General features: G+C 42.2%; 2 protein-coding genes and 3 non-coding genes across 8 annotated transcripts; 1 reads left to right on the top strand and 4 right to left on the bottom strand.

The window, feature by feature from the left end:
* The first annotated feature begins 1,908 nt into the window (after positions 1-1,908).
* LOC129831369 (N(G),N(G)-dimethylarginine dimethylaminohydrolase 2-like) lies at positions 1,909-12,517 on the top strand. 4 transcript variants are annotated; one of them, XM_055894715.1, is made up of 6 exons: positions 1,909-2,195; positions 3,428-4,101; positions 4,365-4,553; positions 5,115-5,234; positions 7,158-7,301; positions 10,307-12,517. In XM_055894715.1, the coding sequence occupies exons 2-6, from the start codon at positions 3,793-3,795 to the stop codon at positions 10,421-10,423; spliced, it is 879 nt and encodes a 292-aa protein (XP_055750690.1). In that variant the 5' UTR covers positions 1,909-2,195; positions 3,428-3,792; the 3' UTR covers positions 10,424-12,517. The 4 variants fall into 4 exon arrangements, with proteins under 4 accessions (XP_055750690.1, XP_055750693.1, XP_055750692.1 ...); XM_055894718.1 differs by having other exon boundaries at positions 3,432-4,101; XM_055894717.1 differs by lacking the exon at positions 1,909-2,195 and adding an exon at positions 2,303-2,448.
* On the bottom strand, positions 12,498-15,331 carry LOC129831370 (40S ribosomal protein S5). The gene is made up of 6 exons (XM_055894719.1): positions 15,224-15,331; positions 14,326-14,435; positions 13,846-14,055; positions 13,229-13,357; positions 12,778-12,876; positions 12,498-12,620 (listed from the first exon to the last, which is right to left on the bottom strand). Coding segments are annotated over exons 1-6 (618 nt in total). The 5' UTR covers positions 15,225-15,331; the 3' UTR covers positions 12,498-12,551.
* On the bottom strand, positions 12,968-13,098 carry LOC129831495 (small nucleolar RNA SNORA3/SNORA45 family). The gene has a single exon (XR_008755743.1). It is a non-coding gene; the product is annotated as a small nucleolar RNA SNORA3/SNORA45 family (small nucleolar RNA).
* On the bottom strand, positions 13,550-13,677 carry LOC129831493 (small nucleolar RNA SNORA65). Its single transcript, XR_008755741.1, has one exon. It is a non-coding gene; the product is annotated as a small nucleolar RNA SNORA65 (small nucleolar RNA).
* LOC129831494 (small nucleolar RNA SNORA3/SNORA45 family) lies at positions 14,135-14,266 on the bottom strand. The gene has a single exon (XR_008755742.1). It is a non-coding gene; the product is annotated as a small nucleolar RNA SNORA3/SNORA45 family (small nucleolar RNA).
* Positions 15,332-16,172: the final 841 nt, after the last annotated feature.

The following is a 16,172-nucleotide window of genomic DNA, read 5'->3' on the forward strand; positions in this document are numbered from 1 at the left end:
CCCTCAATCTACCTCCCCATCTATCTCTGGTCCTCTTTCTTTCTAACCAACCAGACACTGGGAGCAACGTTTTCCACCCAAAACTCTCCAAATGTAATTTGGATGGTAACCATGTAGTGCTTAAACTGGCATGGATTTACACAGAGGGCCTTACTTTTAAGATAACAACTAAATGTGACATGTAGGGTGGCGGTGATTTATATTGTACCCGACTCATAAAATAGCAAGGCAAGTTACACATCATGTCCAAAATGAAGGCTACACCCACAGATGTAGATACAGACGACACATTAAAAACAGTGGAGAGGGTGCACTGTATGTGTAACCTACAGTATATCATGATGCATTTTATACATGAGTATTTCTTGCTGAAAAGCTTATGCATTCGACTTATGCATTCAGCTTATGCATGAGATAATGAAGAGAGAACGGGAGGGAGACAGACAAACAGACAGACGGACGGAGAGTGACTAAGAAAGAGAAAGAGTAGGTAAGAGACGGGAAGAAATACTTGCAGTAAGAGTAGCGCAAGAGGAAGGAAAGAGAGGCAGAGAAAGTAACTGCATTATCCATAACTCCCTATAGAGTGCCCTGAGGTGGGCAAGGAGGATAGTCAAGTGACAGGAGTCTTGTGATAGGGGTGGGATCAGACCGGATTAACAGTTTACCAGGCATTAAGCACACAGCCAGCCTTCCTGAAACCCATTAGATAGGCTAGGGTCGTGTTCATACACCACAGAACGGAAGAAAAGAGAGTGAAACAGGGAAGAACTACATGAACTTGTCCAATAATAACTGCTTGTTTTTTTCATTTTCTGTTAAAAAAAAAGTTTTGCTATGGGGAAGGGAGCATTGTCTGGTTGGCCTATTCTAGTGCTGGTATGTAGAATACAGATCCTCCACTGTATTTCTATGGGATGTTTTGTGTGGGCTGGAGTTGGGCTGACAGATGGTGTTCTTTTGTTAATCCTGTGTTTATGTGTGTGTTTGTGTGTGTGTGTGTGTGTGTGTGTGTGTGTGTGTGTGTGTGTGTGTGTGTGTGTGTGTGTGTGTGTGTGTGTGTGTGTGTGTGTGTGTGTGTGTGTGTGTGTGTGTGTGCGTGTGTCTGTTTGTCTGTCTCTATGTGTCTCTCTCCCTGTCTCTCTCTCTCTCTCTCTCTCTCTCTCTCTCTCTCTCTCTCTCTCTCTCTCTCTCTCTCTCTCTCTCTCTCTCTCTCTCTCTCTCTCTCTCTCTTACGTCATCAAATGAACTTCCAAGCTTTCTTTCTGACTCCCAATCAAATCTGCAGTGGACTGTTTTGACATGTTTCACTGCAGTAACATATGCCAGTCGCTAGACGGGAACATTGCACTGCCCTGTCTGCAGGTCACACACGCCATCTGTCACTAGTGGGTCTGTTTCTGTGTTTACCATTTAATCAGAGATAAATATCTCAAATGTGAGACTGAGTGATGCTCAATATTTGTAGGCCGAACCTCTCAAGTGTGATAAACCACCAGCATTGATATTGAATTAGACAACTGTTCTTAATTTTCCAAGACAAACAGACACTTTGACAAACTATGTTGTGTGACTCCATCATGTATCTTTCTCTTGGACCCCATTGCACAGATATATGACCCATATTGCAGAAAAGCCAGGATTATTTTTCACAGACAAAGACTAGAGGCCAACAACACACACACACACACACACACACACACACACACACACACACACACACACACACACACACACACACACACACACACACACACACACACAATTGAATAGTCAAACGTATTGCGTTTGTAAAAAAGAAAGTGATGAAAGTTTGGGGATTAATAATGTAGGCAATTTATTCTGATGAGCGCACGATAAGAAAATAGCATTGCAAATGTATATAACTGTTCACGTTTATATTATGTAGAATGGGCGGATACAAGTTAGGCGAGGGTGCTGGGGGTTGTCACACTTGGAAACAATGGATCAGGGGGAAAATATGAATAAAACAATCTCTCCGAGGACCACTGAAATCAATCTTTGTTACTATGAATTCTGCATAGAAAGAGTTTACGTTAGAAGCAACATTTCAACGGGTTTGGCGAACATTTTCTAAGGAGATTAGCTGTTAAGCCTAGGCCTACTTTATTAAAGTGACAGAAGTCAGAATCATTTGCGAGTTGAATTGTATTCGATCTGCACTTTCATACAAGGTAAGAAGCAAATCTATCGTGATAATAACCTACTGTCTACTTTTCTCGTTGAGCGGAGAGGTGGAATCCTGGACAGGACGTACTGGTGGGGGATGTGGAGGGGAAGGGGGGGATGAAAGCGTGAACAGGGCAACGGGTGAGACGGGGAGAGGGAAATATAGAAGAGAAGATAATAACGAGATACGATGACCGAGAAGACACAGCCAGGGGAAAAGAACAGAATTTGAATAACCTCTGTAAAAGCATTAATACGGTAGGCTTCCATCTTCACTTAGATTTTTGAATATTGACATTGCACTGGGCGTGATGAGCTCTTACAGGCAAATATTTCAGATGTTTTTCGTGCAACTTGTTACTCTGCAGATGGCTGGCATGGGATGCCAAAAATACATTGAAATAAATTAGTAAGAGAAATGTTCCTAAATCTAGGTTTAGGTAGTCAACATTCCTAAAATCAATACTGAGAAACATCCCTTTTTGTTTGTTATTGTCTGATAGTTAATTAAATGCTGCCGTGAATGGTTATTATCACCCTGCTATCAAATGTTTTCTCTCTCTTAATTATCCAGAATACACTAAATGTAGGCAGAATGTGAACATATATGGACATGATATTGACAATCCTGCACCACTTGTTGCGTTCAGCAAAGAGAATATTGCCGCCGGTATTCACTACAGGATGATAATAAAGCAGTGATTGTCTCTAAACTGTAGGCAATGAGCGGATATATTTGCCATTGCAAGGCCATTGTAGGATGTTGTGCTCAAATAATCTGCCCTTGAACAATGCAGCCCTTGTCTGTATTCTCCCGTCCACTCTGTTATCTGTATTAATTCTGGTTCACAGTTCAACTTGAAATAAGAATAGTGTCTCTATCTGCATGACTAGCTGTTGAATAATTGTTTTTATTTAGTTGTAGCATATGGGGGCTGTATAGTGGTGGACACTGGACACGTCAGATTATCCTTTTTGATCCTTTTTTTTTTCATGCCATCTCTGTCCAACTCCAGTATCACCACAAAACAGACTTTTGTCTCTCTAAGAAAAATATGTTATGGTCCAGACAGTAGCCTATTGTATGTCCTGCAGTCGAAGAGACTGAGATGCGGGCAGTAGAGCAGACACAATTGATCACAGGAACTTTCATCTAATGAGTCACAGAGCAGTACAAACATGCTTTATCCTTCTCATCAAAAAGCCCCAATGAATCTGTCTCCCTCCTTTCTTTCAGACAGCAATCAGACTGAAACTCCCCATATTTACCTCCCTGGAACTATGCGGTGGGTATTGGAGTGGCTGATCACTGCAGTGGAAGAACAGGGATGAAGACTTTCTCCTGTGTGTTTTCCTGCCTGGTTGACAGACTCCCCATAGAGTTGCTGCTTCTCTCCATCACATCCCTTTAGTGTCCAGCTGGTCTTGCCGTCACACCTCGCAGCTTCTCAAACAGTTGGGAACACAATCTGACAAGAACTCTCATCCACTCCCTCCCACTCATCTAGTGGCATACACACACTTTCACTGTTCTGTCTCGTAGTGGCAGAACACCACTACTAGCCCATAGCCAGGGTACTCCTACACCTGCACACACACATTATGGCAAGCGTGTTGCCGTACGGCCGCTTCACTCACGCCGTGGTGCGGGGCATCCCAGAGACCTTTGGGAAAGTTGATGACGAGAAAAACGACAAGGTCGAAAACGGGGAAACCACGATGGACCTGGCCAAAGCACAGCGTCAGTTTGGGGTGCTGACGGGGGCTCTGAGACAGAAGGTGGGGCTGCAGCTCATAGAGATCCCTGCAGACCCGGAGCTACCAGAGAGCTGGAGGATAGAGGATGTAGCGGTGATACAGGGAGACACGGCACTCATCACCAGGCCTTTCAAACAGCAGAGACGCAGTGAGGTAAACACTGACCACAACAACTGAGAATTTTTTTTATTCTCTGTATCGCAGATTTTTTTTTTTACCCTAAATGAAGGAGATGTGTGTGTGTTGTGAATCATTCCACTAAACATGTTGTAGTTCTGTCTAAATTATTGATTTATGTTGCTGTTAATTATGTTTTAATTAGAGATTAATGTTGCAGTAGAGTCAGTTTGACCTGGAAAATCAACTCTCTCTCCCCTTTTCCCTCCCTCCCTGTCCCTTTCTCCTATTTCCCTAAGACTGAAGCAGTGAGGAGGGTGATGTCGGAGCTCAACCTGACAGTGGTGGAGATGGGGGCAGAGGAGGGGGGCTCCGCAGGGGCCACGCTGGAGGGCAGTGACGTGCTCTTCACCGGCAGGGAGTTCTTTGTGGGAATCTCCTCCCACACCAACCACAGAGGAGCTGAGGTTCTGGCTGACACTTTCAGAGTGAGTATAGCTTGATTCCTTTCTCAAACCACATGAGGACAAGATTCAAAGTCCCTCCCCTCCAACCTTCTCCTCCAATATGTTCTGAGAAAGAGGCAAGCAAAGAGGACGTAAGGAATCAAGGAAAGACAAATTGGGAAAGAACCCATGTGTTGCAACAGGGATGAGCAGGTGGCCATTGTCCTATTGTATTATGAGATCTATAGTTAAAAGACAAATAATTTTTATGTACAATGTAAATGTATACTTCTTACATCTCTACCATGCTCCCATAAACTAGACATGATGTTTTCACAGTCAGGTCTGTTTATTTACATTTTAATGGACTTGTTGGATTTGGATATTCAAAATCACTCAGGGTGTGGCATGCAATTTTGTGTGGGGCTTTGTTTGTGTCTGCCATCTGTCTGATTTCCTGGTGTTGCTTTACATGCAATATTTACACTGTATTTATTATCTAATCTATCTGATTTCTTACTTGATTTGATGTCCAAGTACACGACCATATCCCTGTGTACAATATTTTATATTTTGTTCTTACCATCTCTGTCCTCGTTTTAGGACTTTGCTGTGTCCACGGTGCCAGTGTGTGGGGGAGCTCGTCTAAAGAACATCTGCTCTATGGGAGGTCCTGATACTATCATCATCAGCAACAGTGATGGGGCCAAGAAGACCCTCCGGGTGAGCGTGTGTGTTGTGTGCGTCCGAGACAAAGATGGTGAATGAATATACTGTAGCTCTCTACCCATGTGCAGACCACATTCTGCTTGCCACAACAAACTCCCATTCCGACATGCAAAGTGATCACCTCAAAAGACTCTCTCCAGCCCAGTATTTATGTCACTGTGCTCAGATGAATAATGTAAATGATAAATCAAGCGTTATGGGACTGTGTTAAACAATCATGGTGTTGTTTAGAGTCCTATAAGCACACATGACCCTAGTATCTGCTCTAGAGGTCGACCGATTATGATTTTTCAACGCCGATACCGATACCGATTATTGGAGGACCAAAAATCCGATACCGATTATTCGGCCGATTTTTATGTATATATTTGTAATAATGACAATTACAATATTACTGAATGAACCCTTTTATTTTAACTTAATATAATACATAAATAAAAATCAATTTAGTTTCAAATAAATAATGAAACATGTTCAATTTGGTTTAAATAATGCAAAAACACAGTGTTGGAGAAGAAAGTAAAAGTGCAATATGTGCCATGTAAGAAAGCTAACGTTTAAGTTCCTTGCTCAGAACATGAGAACATATGAAAGCTGGTGGTTCCTTTTAACATGAGTCTTCAATATTCCCAGTTAAGAAGTTTTAGGTTGTAGTTATTATAGGAATTATAGGACTATTTCTCTCTATACCATTTGTATTTCATATACCTTTGACTATCGGATGTTCTTATAGGCACTATAGTATTGCCAGCCTAATCTCGGGAGATGATAGGCTTGACGTCATAAACAGCGCTGTGCTTCAAGCATTGTGAATAGATGCTGGCAAACGCAGGAAAGTGCTGTTTGAATGAATGCTTGTGAGCCTGCTGCTGCCTACCACCGCGCAGTCAGACTGCTCTATCAAATATCAAATCATAGACTTAATTATAATATAATACACACACAGAAACATGAGTCTTAGGTCATTAAAACATGGTCAAATCCGGAAACTATCATTTCGAAAACAAAACGTTTATTCTTTCAGTGAAATACGGAACCGTTCCGTATTTTATCGAACGGGTGGCATCCATAAGTCTAAATATTGCTGTTACATTGCACAACCTTCAATGTTATGTCATAATTATGTACAATTCTGGCAAATTAATTACTGTCTTTGTTAGGAAGAAATGGTCTTCACACAGTTCGCAACGAGCCAGGCGACCCAAACTGCTGCATATACCCCGACTCTGCTTGCACAGAACGCAAGAGAAGTGACACAATTTCCCTAGTTAATATTGCCTGCTAACATGAATTTCTTTTAAATATGCAGGTAAAAAAAAAAAACTTGTGTGTTGATTTTAAAGAAAGGCATTGATGTTTATGGTTAGGTACATTGGTGCAACGACAGTGCTTTTTTCACAAATGCGCTTGTTAAATCATCACCCGTTTGGTGAAGTAGGCTGTGATTAGAGGATAAATAAACAGGCACTGCATTGATTATTTGCAACGCAGGACAAGCTAGTTAAACTGGTAATGTCATCAACCATGTGTAGTTAACTAGTGATTATGTTAAGATGTTTTATTTTTTATAAGATAAGTTTAATGCTAGCTAGCAACTTACCTTGGCTCCTTGCTGCACTCGCGTATTAGGTGGTCAGCCTGCCACGCATTCTCCTCATGGAGTGCAATGTAATCGGCCATAATCGGTGTCCTAAAATGCCGATTACCGATTGTTATGAAAACTTGAAATCGGCCCTAATTAATCGGCTATGCCGATTAATCGGTCGCCCTCTAGTCTACTCTATTTGGTCCCCATCCGGAGATGATTGGCTCATGCACATTTTAATTTCTCCTTGTGTGGGCTACTCTAATGTGAACAGACCCTGGCCGGTGCTGTCATGTGAAACTTGTTAGCCCTGCCTCTCTGTGTGTGTGTAGATGATGGAGCAGCTGACTGATCACCACTACGAAGTGCTCACGGTCCCTGAGGGTGCAGCAGCTAACTGTGTCTATGTCAGGGGCCCCTCCAAAGTGGACTACCTGCTTCACCCGCCCACTGAGGAGTGTCCCGAAAGTGTCCCTGTGAGTGAACAGTGGTCTTTAGGTTACATTACTAAGCAGCACTTTTTTAATATCCACTTTATTGTGCCTTTGACATTTACATTGCCATCAGAAAGTATTCATACCCCTTGACTTATTCCACATTTTGTTGTTACAGCCTGAATTTAAATTAGATTAAATTGCTTTTTTCTCACCCATCTACACACACTACCCCATAATGACAAAGTGAAAACATGTTTTTAGAGATTTTTTGCACATTTATTGAAAATTGAAATACAGAAATAATCTATTTGCATAAGTATTCACACCCCTGAGTCAATACATGTTAGAATCACCTTTGGCAGTGAATACAACTGGGAGTCTTTCTGGGTACGTCTCTAAGGGCTTTGCAAACCCGGATTGTACAAAATGTGCACATTATTCTTTAAAAAATTATTCAGGCTCTGTCAAGTTGGTTGTTGATCATTGCTACACAGCCATTTGCAAGTCTTGCCATAGATTGTCAAGCCGATTTAAGTTAAAACTGTAACTAGGCCACTCAGGAACATTCAATGTCGTCTTGGTATGCAACTATATGGCCTTGTGTTTTAGGTGATTTTCCTACTGAAAGGTGAACTTGTCTCCCAGTGCCTTTTGGAAAACAGACTGAACCAGGTTTCCCTCTAAGATTTTGCCTGTGCTTAGCTCTATTCCCTTTCTTTTTATACAAAAAAAACTCCCAAGTCATTGCAGATGACATGATGCATGATGCAGACACCACCATGCATGAAAATATGAAGAGTGGTACCCAATGAAGTGTTGGATTTGGCCCAAACATAACACTTTGTATTCAGGAGCTAAAGGTAATTTCTTTGCCAAATTTGTTGCAGTTTTAATTTAGTGCCTTATTGCAAACAGGATGCATGTTTTGGAATATTTGTATTCTGTACAGGTGTAACAGTATAACTTTAAACCGTCCCCTCGCCCCGACACGGGCGCGAACCAGGGACCCTCTGCACACATCAACAACAGTTGCCCACGAAGCACGGTCGTTACCCATCGCTCCACAAAAGCCACGGCCCTTGCAAAGCAAGGGGCAACACTACTTAAGTCTCAGAGCAAGTGACGTAACTGATTGAAATGCTACTAGCGCGCACCCGCTAACTAGCTAGCCATTTCACATCCGTTACACTCACCCCCCTTTCAACCTCCTCCTTTTCCGCAGCAACCAGTGATCCGGGTCAACAGCACCAATGTAACAGTATAACTTTAAACCGTCCCCTCGCCCCGACACGGGCGCGAACCAGGGACCCTCTGCACACATCAACAACGGTCGCCCACGAAGCACGGTCGTTACCCATCGCTCCACAAAGGCCGCAGCCCTTGCAAAGCAAGGGGCAACACTACTTGAGTCTCAGAGCAAGTGACGTAACTGATTGAAATGCTACTAGCGCGCACCCGCTAACTAGCTAGCCATTTCACATCCGCTACACAGGCTTTCTTTTCATTTAGATTAATATTGTGGAGTAACTACAATGTTGTTGATCCATCCTGTTTTCTATCACAGCCATTCAACTCTGTAACTGTTTTAAAGTCACTATATGATGAAATCCCTGAACGGTTTCCTTCCTCTCCGGCGACTGAGTTGGGAAGGATGCCTGTATCTTTGTAGTGACTGGTGTATTGATACATTATCCAAAGTGTAATTAATAACTTCACCATGCTCAAAGGGATATTCAATGTCTGCCTTTTTTTACCCATCTACCAATAGGTACCCTTCATTTTGGCTTCATATAACAAAGGGGTTGAATACTTATTGACTGAAACATTTCAGCATTTTTTTTTTAATTTGTAAAAATTTCTAAAAACATAATTTCACCTTGACACCATGGGGTATTGAGTGTAGGCCAGTGACACAAAATCTCAAGTTGATTCATTTAAAATTCAGGTTGTAACAAAACAAAATGTGGAAAATGTCAAGGGGTGTGACTACTTCTGAAGGCAGTGTAAGAGAGAATTTCTTTCTTTTCAGTACAAAGTCCCTCTAGTCAATTCCAAGAGTGCCCTGATGTTCTATTTCATTAACGCTTTCATTTTCCTCCCTGATGCAAAACACCATGAAATAGTCACATGATGAAGTGCATGCTAGAATAAAGAATGGAGGATGAACATTAGGCTACTACACAAAAGCTTGTCAACCAGCCATCGCGGACCTTGGCCAAAGATGATGATGTTCTATTTCATTAACGCTTTCATTTCCCTCCCTGATGCAAAACACCATGAAATAGTCACATGATCACATGATGAAGTGCATGAAGGCATGATGTTCTATTTCATTAACGCTTTCATTTTCCTCCCTGATGCAAAACACCATGAAATAGTCACATGATGAAGTGCATGCTAGAATAAAGAATGGAGGATGAACATTAGGCTACTACACAAAAGCTTGTCAACCAGCCATCGCGGACCTTGGCCAAAGATGATGATGTTCTATTTCATTAACGCTTTCATTTCCCTCCCTGATGCAAAACACCATGAAATAGTCACATGATCACATGATGAAGTGCATGAAGGCATGATGTTCTATTTCATTAACGCTTTCATTTTCCTCCCTGATGCAAAACACCATGAAATAGTCACATGATGAAGTGCATGCTAGAATAAAGAATGGAGGATGAACATTAGGCTACTACACAAAAGCTTGTCAACCAGCCATCGCGGACCTTGGCCAAAGATGATGATGTTCTATTTCATTAACGCTTTCATTTCCCTCCCTGATGCAAAACACCATGAAATAGTCACATGATCACATGATGAAGTGCATGAAGGCATGATGTTCTATTTCATTAACGCTTTCATTTTCCTCCCTGATGCAAAACACCATGAAATAGTCACATGATGAAGTGCATGCTAGAATAAAGAATGGAGGATGAACATTAGGCTACTACACAAAAGCTTGTCAACCAGCCATCGCGGACCTTGGCCAAAGATTCTCCCCATAAATGTGAATGTAATAAAATGGTATTATATCTCTTCCTGCCCCCCAGGCCTTCCAGAAGCTGACGGACTACACCCTCCTCCCTACAGCGTGCAGCGAGGCCTCCAAGCTCGGAGGGTCTCTGTCTTCATTCTGCCTACTTATCAACAGGAAGCCATACTTCTAAATGCCCTGCTCTTCTCCCATAGAACACACATAGACCTTCATTGACTATATGTAAATACAAATGTGAACATATCAAGGACATCGCTAACTGTTGGGCAGGGAGCTAAAGAGAAATTCTTAATGGGATCCTTGGGACATCCCAGATCTGAAGTTGAAATTTAAAACGGGTAAGATAGGGGTATGGTTAAGGTCAGTGCTTAGGGTAGGGACATCCCAAGGAGCCCGGCACTACACAGGGCTAGAGGGTTCAATGTGCATATTCTGCACAACTGCACCCCCTACTGTGGAAAGAGAGCAGTGTGGCTTGATGAACATTAATAGGCTGTAGATTTTAAATGTAGGTGTTCTGTATGCGGGCATTTTATGTCCCTATATAACTTGTATTTAAATACTAATCCATTCTCCAACCCACACTATCCGCGCTCCAAGTAGGCTGTTTTGTTGCGGCCATAGAAGGGGCGTACCACTTCAACGTTTTACAATTTGAGTGGTAAACTTGCAATGGCTGCCGGTCCTGAATTGAATGGGCACGTCCGTTGTATGGATTCCATATCTATGGTTATATCGACCTTTCGCAAATATCTAAATACAATCACAGAGAAAAAAGGAGTTCGGAGAGCAAATGCCTCCTGCTGAAAAAGACGAATCTCTCAACTCAATATTTTGCGAACACGAAGGGAGGCGCAGCGAGAGGTTTTGCTAATTCAAAAATCTTTCGGCGCGAAAATAACTTTCCAGTTTGGCAACGTGTTTCGAATGTATTAAAGATAAAAAATGATTTGCTCCGTGAGGCTTATTTCAGAGTAGAATTTAGTTAATGCGGAAGTTGTTACGACTGTACTGTGTGATGCACGTGACTTCCCGGTAATTTTGAGAATAAAAAAAACACTCGCCCCTTTAGAAATCCAGGACGGACTATGCCTTAAATACAGCGTCTCTTCTCGTTAAATATAGGCGGTTGACGTCAACACCACTAATCGAATATTAAAATAAAAAATACGAGATTTATCCACCAATCCAAAAACAGGAATAGGCGGGAGTTTATACAGCACACCATACGCTATGTGGAAAAAGAATCCCTGGTACAGCTCGCCAACATTTTTTTTGTAGCCTTTGTTGCTGCCAAATATTCCACAATCTGTTTTACGTCTTTTCATTGGCTTGGGCTATCAATGTCAGAGCAGCCACCCAGTAAAATGTGGGGCATATATTTAAAACAAATAAAATAACATCCTCTCCAGTCATGTAATCTAAATAAAGTAGAATTGAAGGAAATTAATAAACACCTCTGCTCAACTGTAGGCCTATGCCACTACACATCTATCACATTTGCATGTAAGGCTTTATTATAAAGGGGATTATAAATGCACGTTTGTTGAATTAGAACACAGGTGAAACCTGAAATGCAGATTGAGTGCCTGCTTTTGAAAAACGTATCCTGCCACCAGGCCTGGCTGCATGCTTTATAGGTATGAATAAACTTGTTATATTCTTTGTCATACCCTCCAAGGACATGACTGATTTGTGAAATTTTACACACTTAAATAATGTCCTGGTGGTTGAGATGACGGTCAAATGAATAGCCCAAGGAAGGAACGAGTTCATAAATCCCCTTCAACAATTTCCAGCATGACAGTTGACTTGTTCCTGTGGATTAACCAAGGCCCAAATTGCAAAGGCCTATGGATTGAAACACTGACAGTTGTTCATGTCTCAAACATAACTGAGGGTTGTACACTATTGCTCAACACCTCCAGACTATGATATAGCAACTCGGAACAAACTGGCATTGTTTGAGTCACAGTACCTGGGTTTTGTACTTTGTTGCAAAGTCCTCATTGGTGATAAAACATTAAATTAATGTTTTAAAACATTAAGGCATATAGTTCAACTACCTATAGTCAAAACAAGTAAACTCAATTTGTACACAAATTCAGTATAGCCTTTGTATGTGATGTTTAGAACTTTGTATGTAGTAGAGCAAATTAATAAATTTTAAACCTTTGACTAATTTCTCAACCCAGTCATGTATTGATGCCCTTATAAGTGTGCATTTTACTAAACACCATACCACATTAAACAGATGAAGTTCAAATTTATTTCTGAGTTTTTTTTCTAGAAAGCAAACATTAACGGTTGGACTTGGCGACTCTCTCCAACTCATCCTTCTTCTTGATGGCGTAGGAGTTAGAAGAACCCTGACAGAGACAAAACATTCAATACACTGATCAAAACCAAATAAATTGACATGGAGAACTAGTAAAAAAAAGAAATTGTATAACAACTGCAGACTGGTCCAGAACCAAATGTTAAGTACCGAAACAGCATTTGAGACTACACTTTAAACAGTCTCACCTTAGCAGCGTTGATCAGTTCATCGGCGAGGCACTCAGCGATGGTCTTGATGTTCCTGAAAGCAGCTTCTCTTGCTCCAGTGCAGAGCAGCCAGATTGCCTGAGACAACACGGTGGGGGCAGACATGCACAACACAGAACATAAATAAACTACGTTGTGAATCTGCACAAAACACAAGTCAAATTGGACATTCTGTATCTGAGCTGGTGATTGGCTGGGCCACAAGAGACTACAGCCAATGAATAGGCAAAGATGTTCAATCTGCGAGCACTCTAGCACACCAGGACAATGAGTTTGTAAAGGCGTGACTCTAGCCTCAAGTACACAAATGACAAGTCTTTCATTATCCTGTTACTTCACTTGTGACAGCCTAGATTTTTGGCAGTGAAACAAGTGGCAGCATACACAGGCACTGAGTTGGAGAGCAGAATGTGCAGGCAGGCTACTTCACCTGGTTGACTCTGCGCAGAGGGGACACGTCCACAGCCTGCCTCCTCACAGTACCAGCACGACCAATACGGGTGGAGTCCTCACGGGGTCCGCTGTTGATAATGGCATTGACCAGCACCTGCAGGGGGTTCTGAGGGGGCAAGGCAGAGGAGAGACAAGGTCAACCCCCACAACTGTACTGTAAACCATATTCAGGGGTACAAATCACAGGGACAGCCACATAGAGCCTACATTTGGGACATCCAGCTGACTGAACTAAAATTGGAGTGATAACTAACAGGAGAGTAGGCATGGACTTAAAACATTAAAAGTTCCATGTGGTGTGTGTTCCAGGCCTTTCGGCACAGAGCTGCCCATTTGTTTAGGCAGCCCTGCTTCCTAGAGCTGGGTCCATCTGAGCCTCCACTGGATTATACTCAGGTCACTAAAACAGACCGGCATAGTGGCGGGAGGCTGACAGGCATGGAGTTTAAGACAAAGACCGGGTTCCAAACGGCACCCTATTCCTTATTTAGTGCATTACCTTTGACCAAGGACCATAGTAATGCACTATAAAGGGAACGGGGTGCTATTTGGGACAGAAAAAACAATGTTGAATAAGGCAGAGATAATACGTACCTCGCCAGTGAGCAGGTGGATGATCTCAAAGGCATGTTTAACGATGCGACAGGTCATCAGCTTCTTGCCGTTGTTGCGGCCATGCATCATCATGGAGTTGGTGAGACGCTCCACAATGGGGCACTGGGCCTTGCGGAAACGCTTGGCAGCATAACGGCCTCCAGAGTGTGGCAGGTACTTAGCATACTTCTCCTTCACAGCAATGTAATCCTGAGGTGAAGCAAAACGCATAAATATTAGTTCCCGCCCCAAGAATTTAGGTTTGAATGTCCAGGTTAAGGGAATATATATATATTTCTGAGCTGGTGATTGACTGGGCCACAAGAGACTACAGCCAATGAATATGCAAAGAAGTTTACTATGCGAGCACTCTAGCACACCAGGACAATGAGGGTTGTAAAGACGTGACTCTAGCCTCGCTTACACAAATTGCATTTTAGTGCCTAGAAGGGTCACCAGTCGAACATTGAAATGCTTCACCTGCAGGGAGATGTCATTGATCTGAACATCATCCGTACTCCATTTCCCAAAGAGCTTGATTTCTGGCGTTTCAGCCACTGCTGGGGCAGTCTCCCACGACTCTGAAGTCACTGGAGAGAAACATATTTGGTCAGGCAATACTGATGATTTAATTATGAGATTCAAGGTACCACAAGTGCAATGTCTGGCCTCAAATCCCACAAGGCAAAAGGCCTTGAAATAATGGTATCCTACATTACCAAATCATGATCAACTAATTCGGTGAATGCAAGAGGAAACACCAGGAATGAATTTCTGCCACTGCTGCCAACACACGAATAGTAACTAACGTTAGACATAACGGTTAACGTTTACTAGTGATGTTGGCAACGTAGCTACACATGGACAGCATAAATAAATGTGTAAATAACTACCTGTAATTAACTAGTAGGAATAAAAACAGACAATGTGAACGAGTCTACACACAAGGCCCAAAAGCCTAACAACGCGAGTCTAACAACTAGCGGTAGCTAGTTAGCTACAGTGACGTTACAATTTCACCAGCCAACGTCAGATTGTAAGCAACACTACAATATATTTCAAATAGCCATGTGTTAAACAGCAAACTAAACATATTGTAAAGCAACAATGCGCTGAGTGATCCCGTGAGGACGCTAAACGTGTAGTTAGCTCGACATACATGTTGCACATGTGCTAGCATCGCGCTAACAATCTTCCCCTGATGAAATCATTTGAGCACGGAGCAAGCATTCAGATTCCTTACAAAACAACTTTGGACTAAAAATTGTGATATACTTTTGACTCAAAGGCAAACGAGTAACGTTACACGTATGATGGGTTGACATTGTGCTCTTTCATGCAATTTTGGCCATGAAAATCGTATATTCTTTTCACTCACTTGTCTGCCGTTCTGTACCACACTTCTCAGAGACGTAAAAGGGCCTGGTGAGGTTGCCTCATGCAGATATCCAGCAAGGCGGAAATGAAGCAAAAGTATCCGGCTTGCACGGGTTTTATGGAATTTTAGTTCCATGGCAGAAATCTCATCTCCGATATTAACACGAAATCTGGAAATGTAATGACAACTAAAATTGGAGTATATAATATCCCTGACGTGTTTTACATAAACCCTCAGAAGTTATTGATGTGGTGATCCACATATGTTTCAATGAAAATAATACGTCCTACTGAATTTGGATGACGCAAGGATAGTACACTGAACAAAAATATAAAGTGTTGGTCCCATGTTTCATGAGCTGAAATAAAAGATCCCAAATGTACAAAAGGCGTATTTCTCTCTAATCTTGTGCACACATTTGTTTACATTCCGGTTAGTGAGCATTTCTCCTTTGCCAAGATAATCCATCCACCTGACAGGTGTGGCATATCAAGAAGTTGTTTAAACAGCGTGATCATTACACAGGTGCACCTTGTGCTGGGGACAATAAAAGGCCACTAAATGTGCAGTTTTGTCACGCGACACAATGCCACAGATGTCTCAAGTTGAGGGAGCTTGCAATTGGAATGCTGACTGAAGGAATGTCCACCAAAGCTTTTGCCAGAGAATTTCATGTTCATTTCTCTAAACGCGCCTCCAACGTCCTTTCAGAGAATTTGGCAATAGGTCCAAATCGGCCTCACAACTGCAGACCACGTGTAACAACGCCAGCCATGGACCTCCACAGTCTGCTTTTTCACCTGCGGAACAGCTGATGAAACTGTGGGTTTGCACAATCAAAGAATTTCTGCACAAACTGTCAGAAACCAGTTTGTGCAGGGAAGCTCAGCTACGTACTTGTCATCCTCACCTGGGTCTTGCCCTGACTGCAGTCTGGTTTCGTAACCGA

This window comes from Salvelinus fontinalis, chromosome 32 (genome assembly GCF_029448725.1).
Source record: "Salvelinus fontinalis isolate EN_2023a chromosome 32, ASM2944872v1, whole genome shotgun sequence".
Taxonomy (NCBI): domain Eukaryota; kingdom Metazoa; phylum Chordata; class Actinopteri; order Salmoniformes; family Salmonidae; genus Salvelinus; species Salvelinus fontinalis.

Excerpts from the sequence above, each read along its gene's own strand:
- LOC129831369 (XM_055894715.1), top strand. The coding sequence starts at position 3,793 with ATGGCAAGCGTGTTGCCGTACGGCCGCTTCACTCACGCCGTGGTGCGG. Across the intron at positions 5,235-7,157 it reads GGGCCAAGAAGACCCTCCGG|ATGATGGAGCAGCTGACTGA; the intron begins GTGAGCGTGTGT and ends GTGTGTGTGTAG. Across the intron at positions 7,302-10,306 it reads AGTGTCCCGAAAGTGTCCCT|GCCTTCCAGAAGCTGACGGA; the intron begins GTGAGTGAACAG and ends CCTGCCCCCCAG.
- LOC129831370 (XM_055894719.1), bottom strand. Across the intron at positions 14,056-14,325 it reads TCAATGACATCTCCCTGCAG|GATTACATTGCTGTGAAGGA; the intron begins GTGAAGCATTTC and ends GCTTCACCTCAG. Across the intron at positions 12,877-13,228 it reads CTCTGCGCAGAGTCAACCAG|GCAATCTGGCTGCTCTGCAC; the intron begins GTGAAGTAGCCT and ends GTGTTGTCTCAG.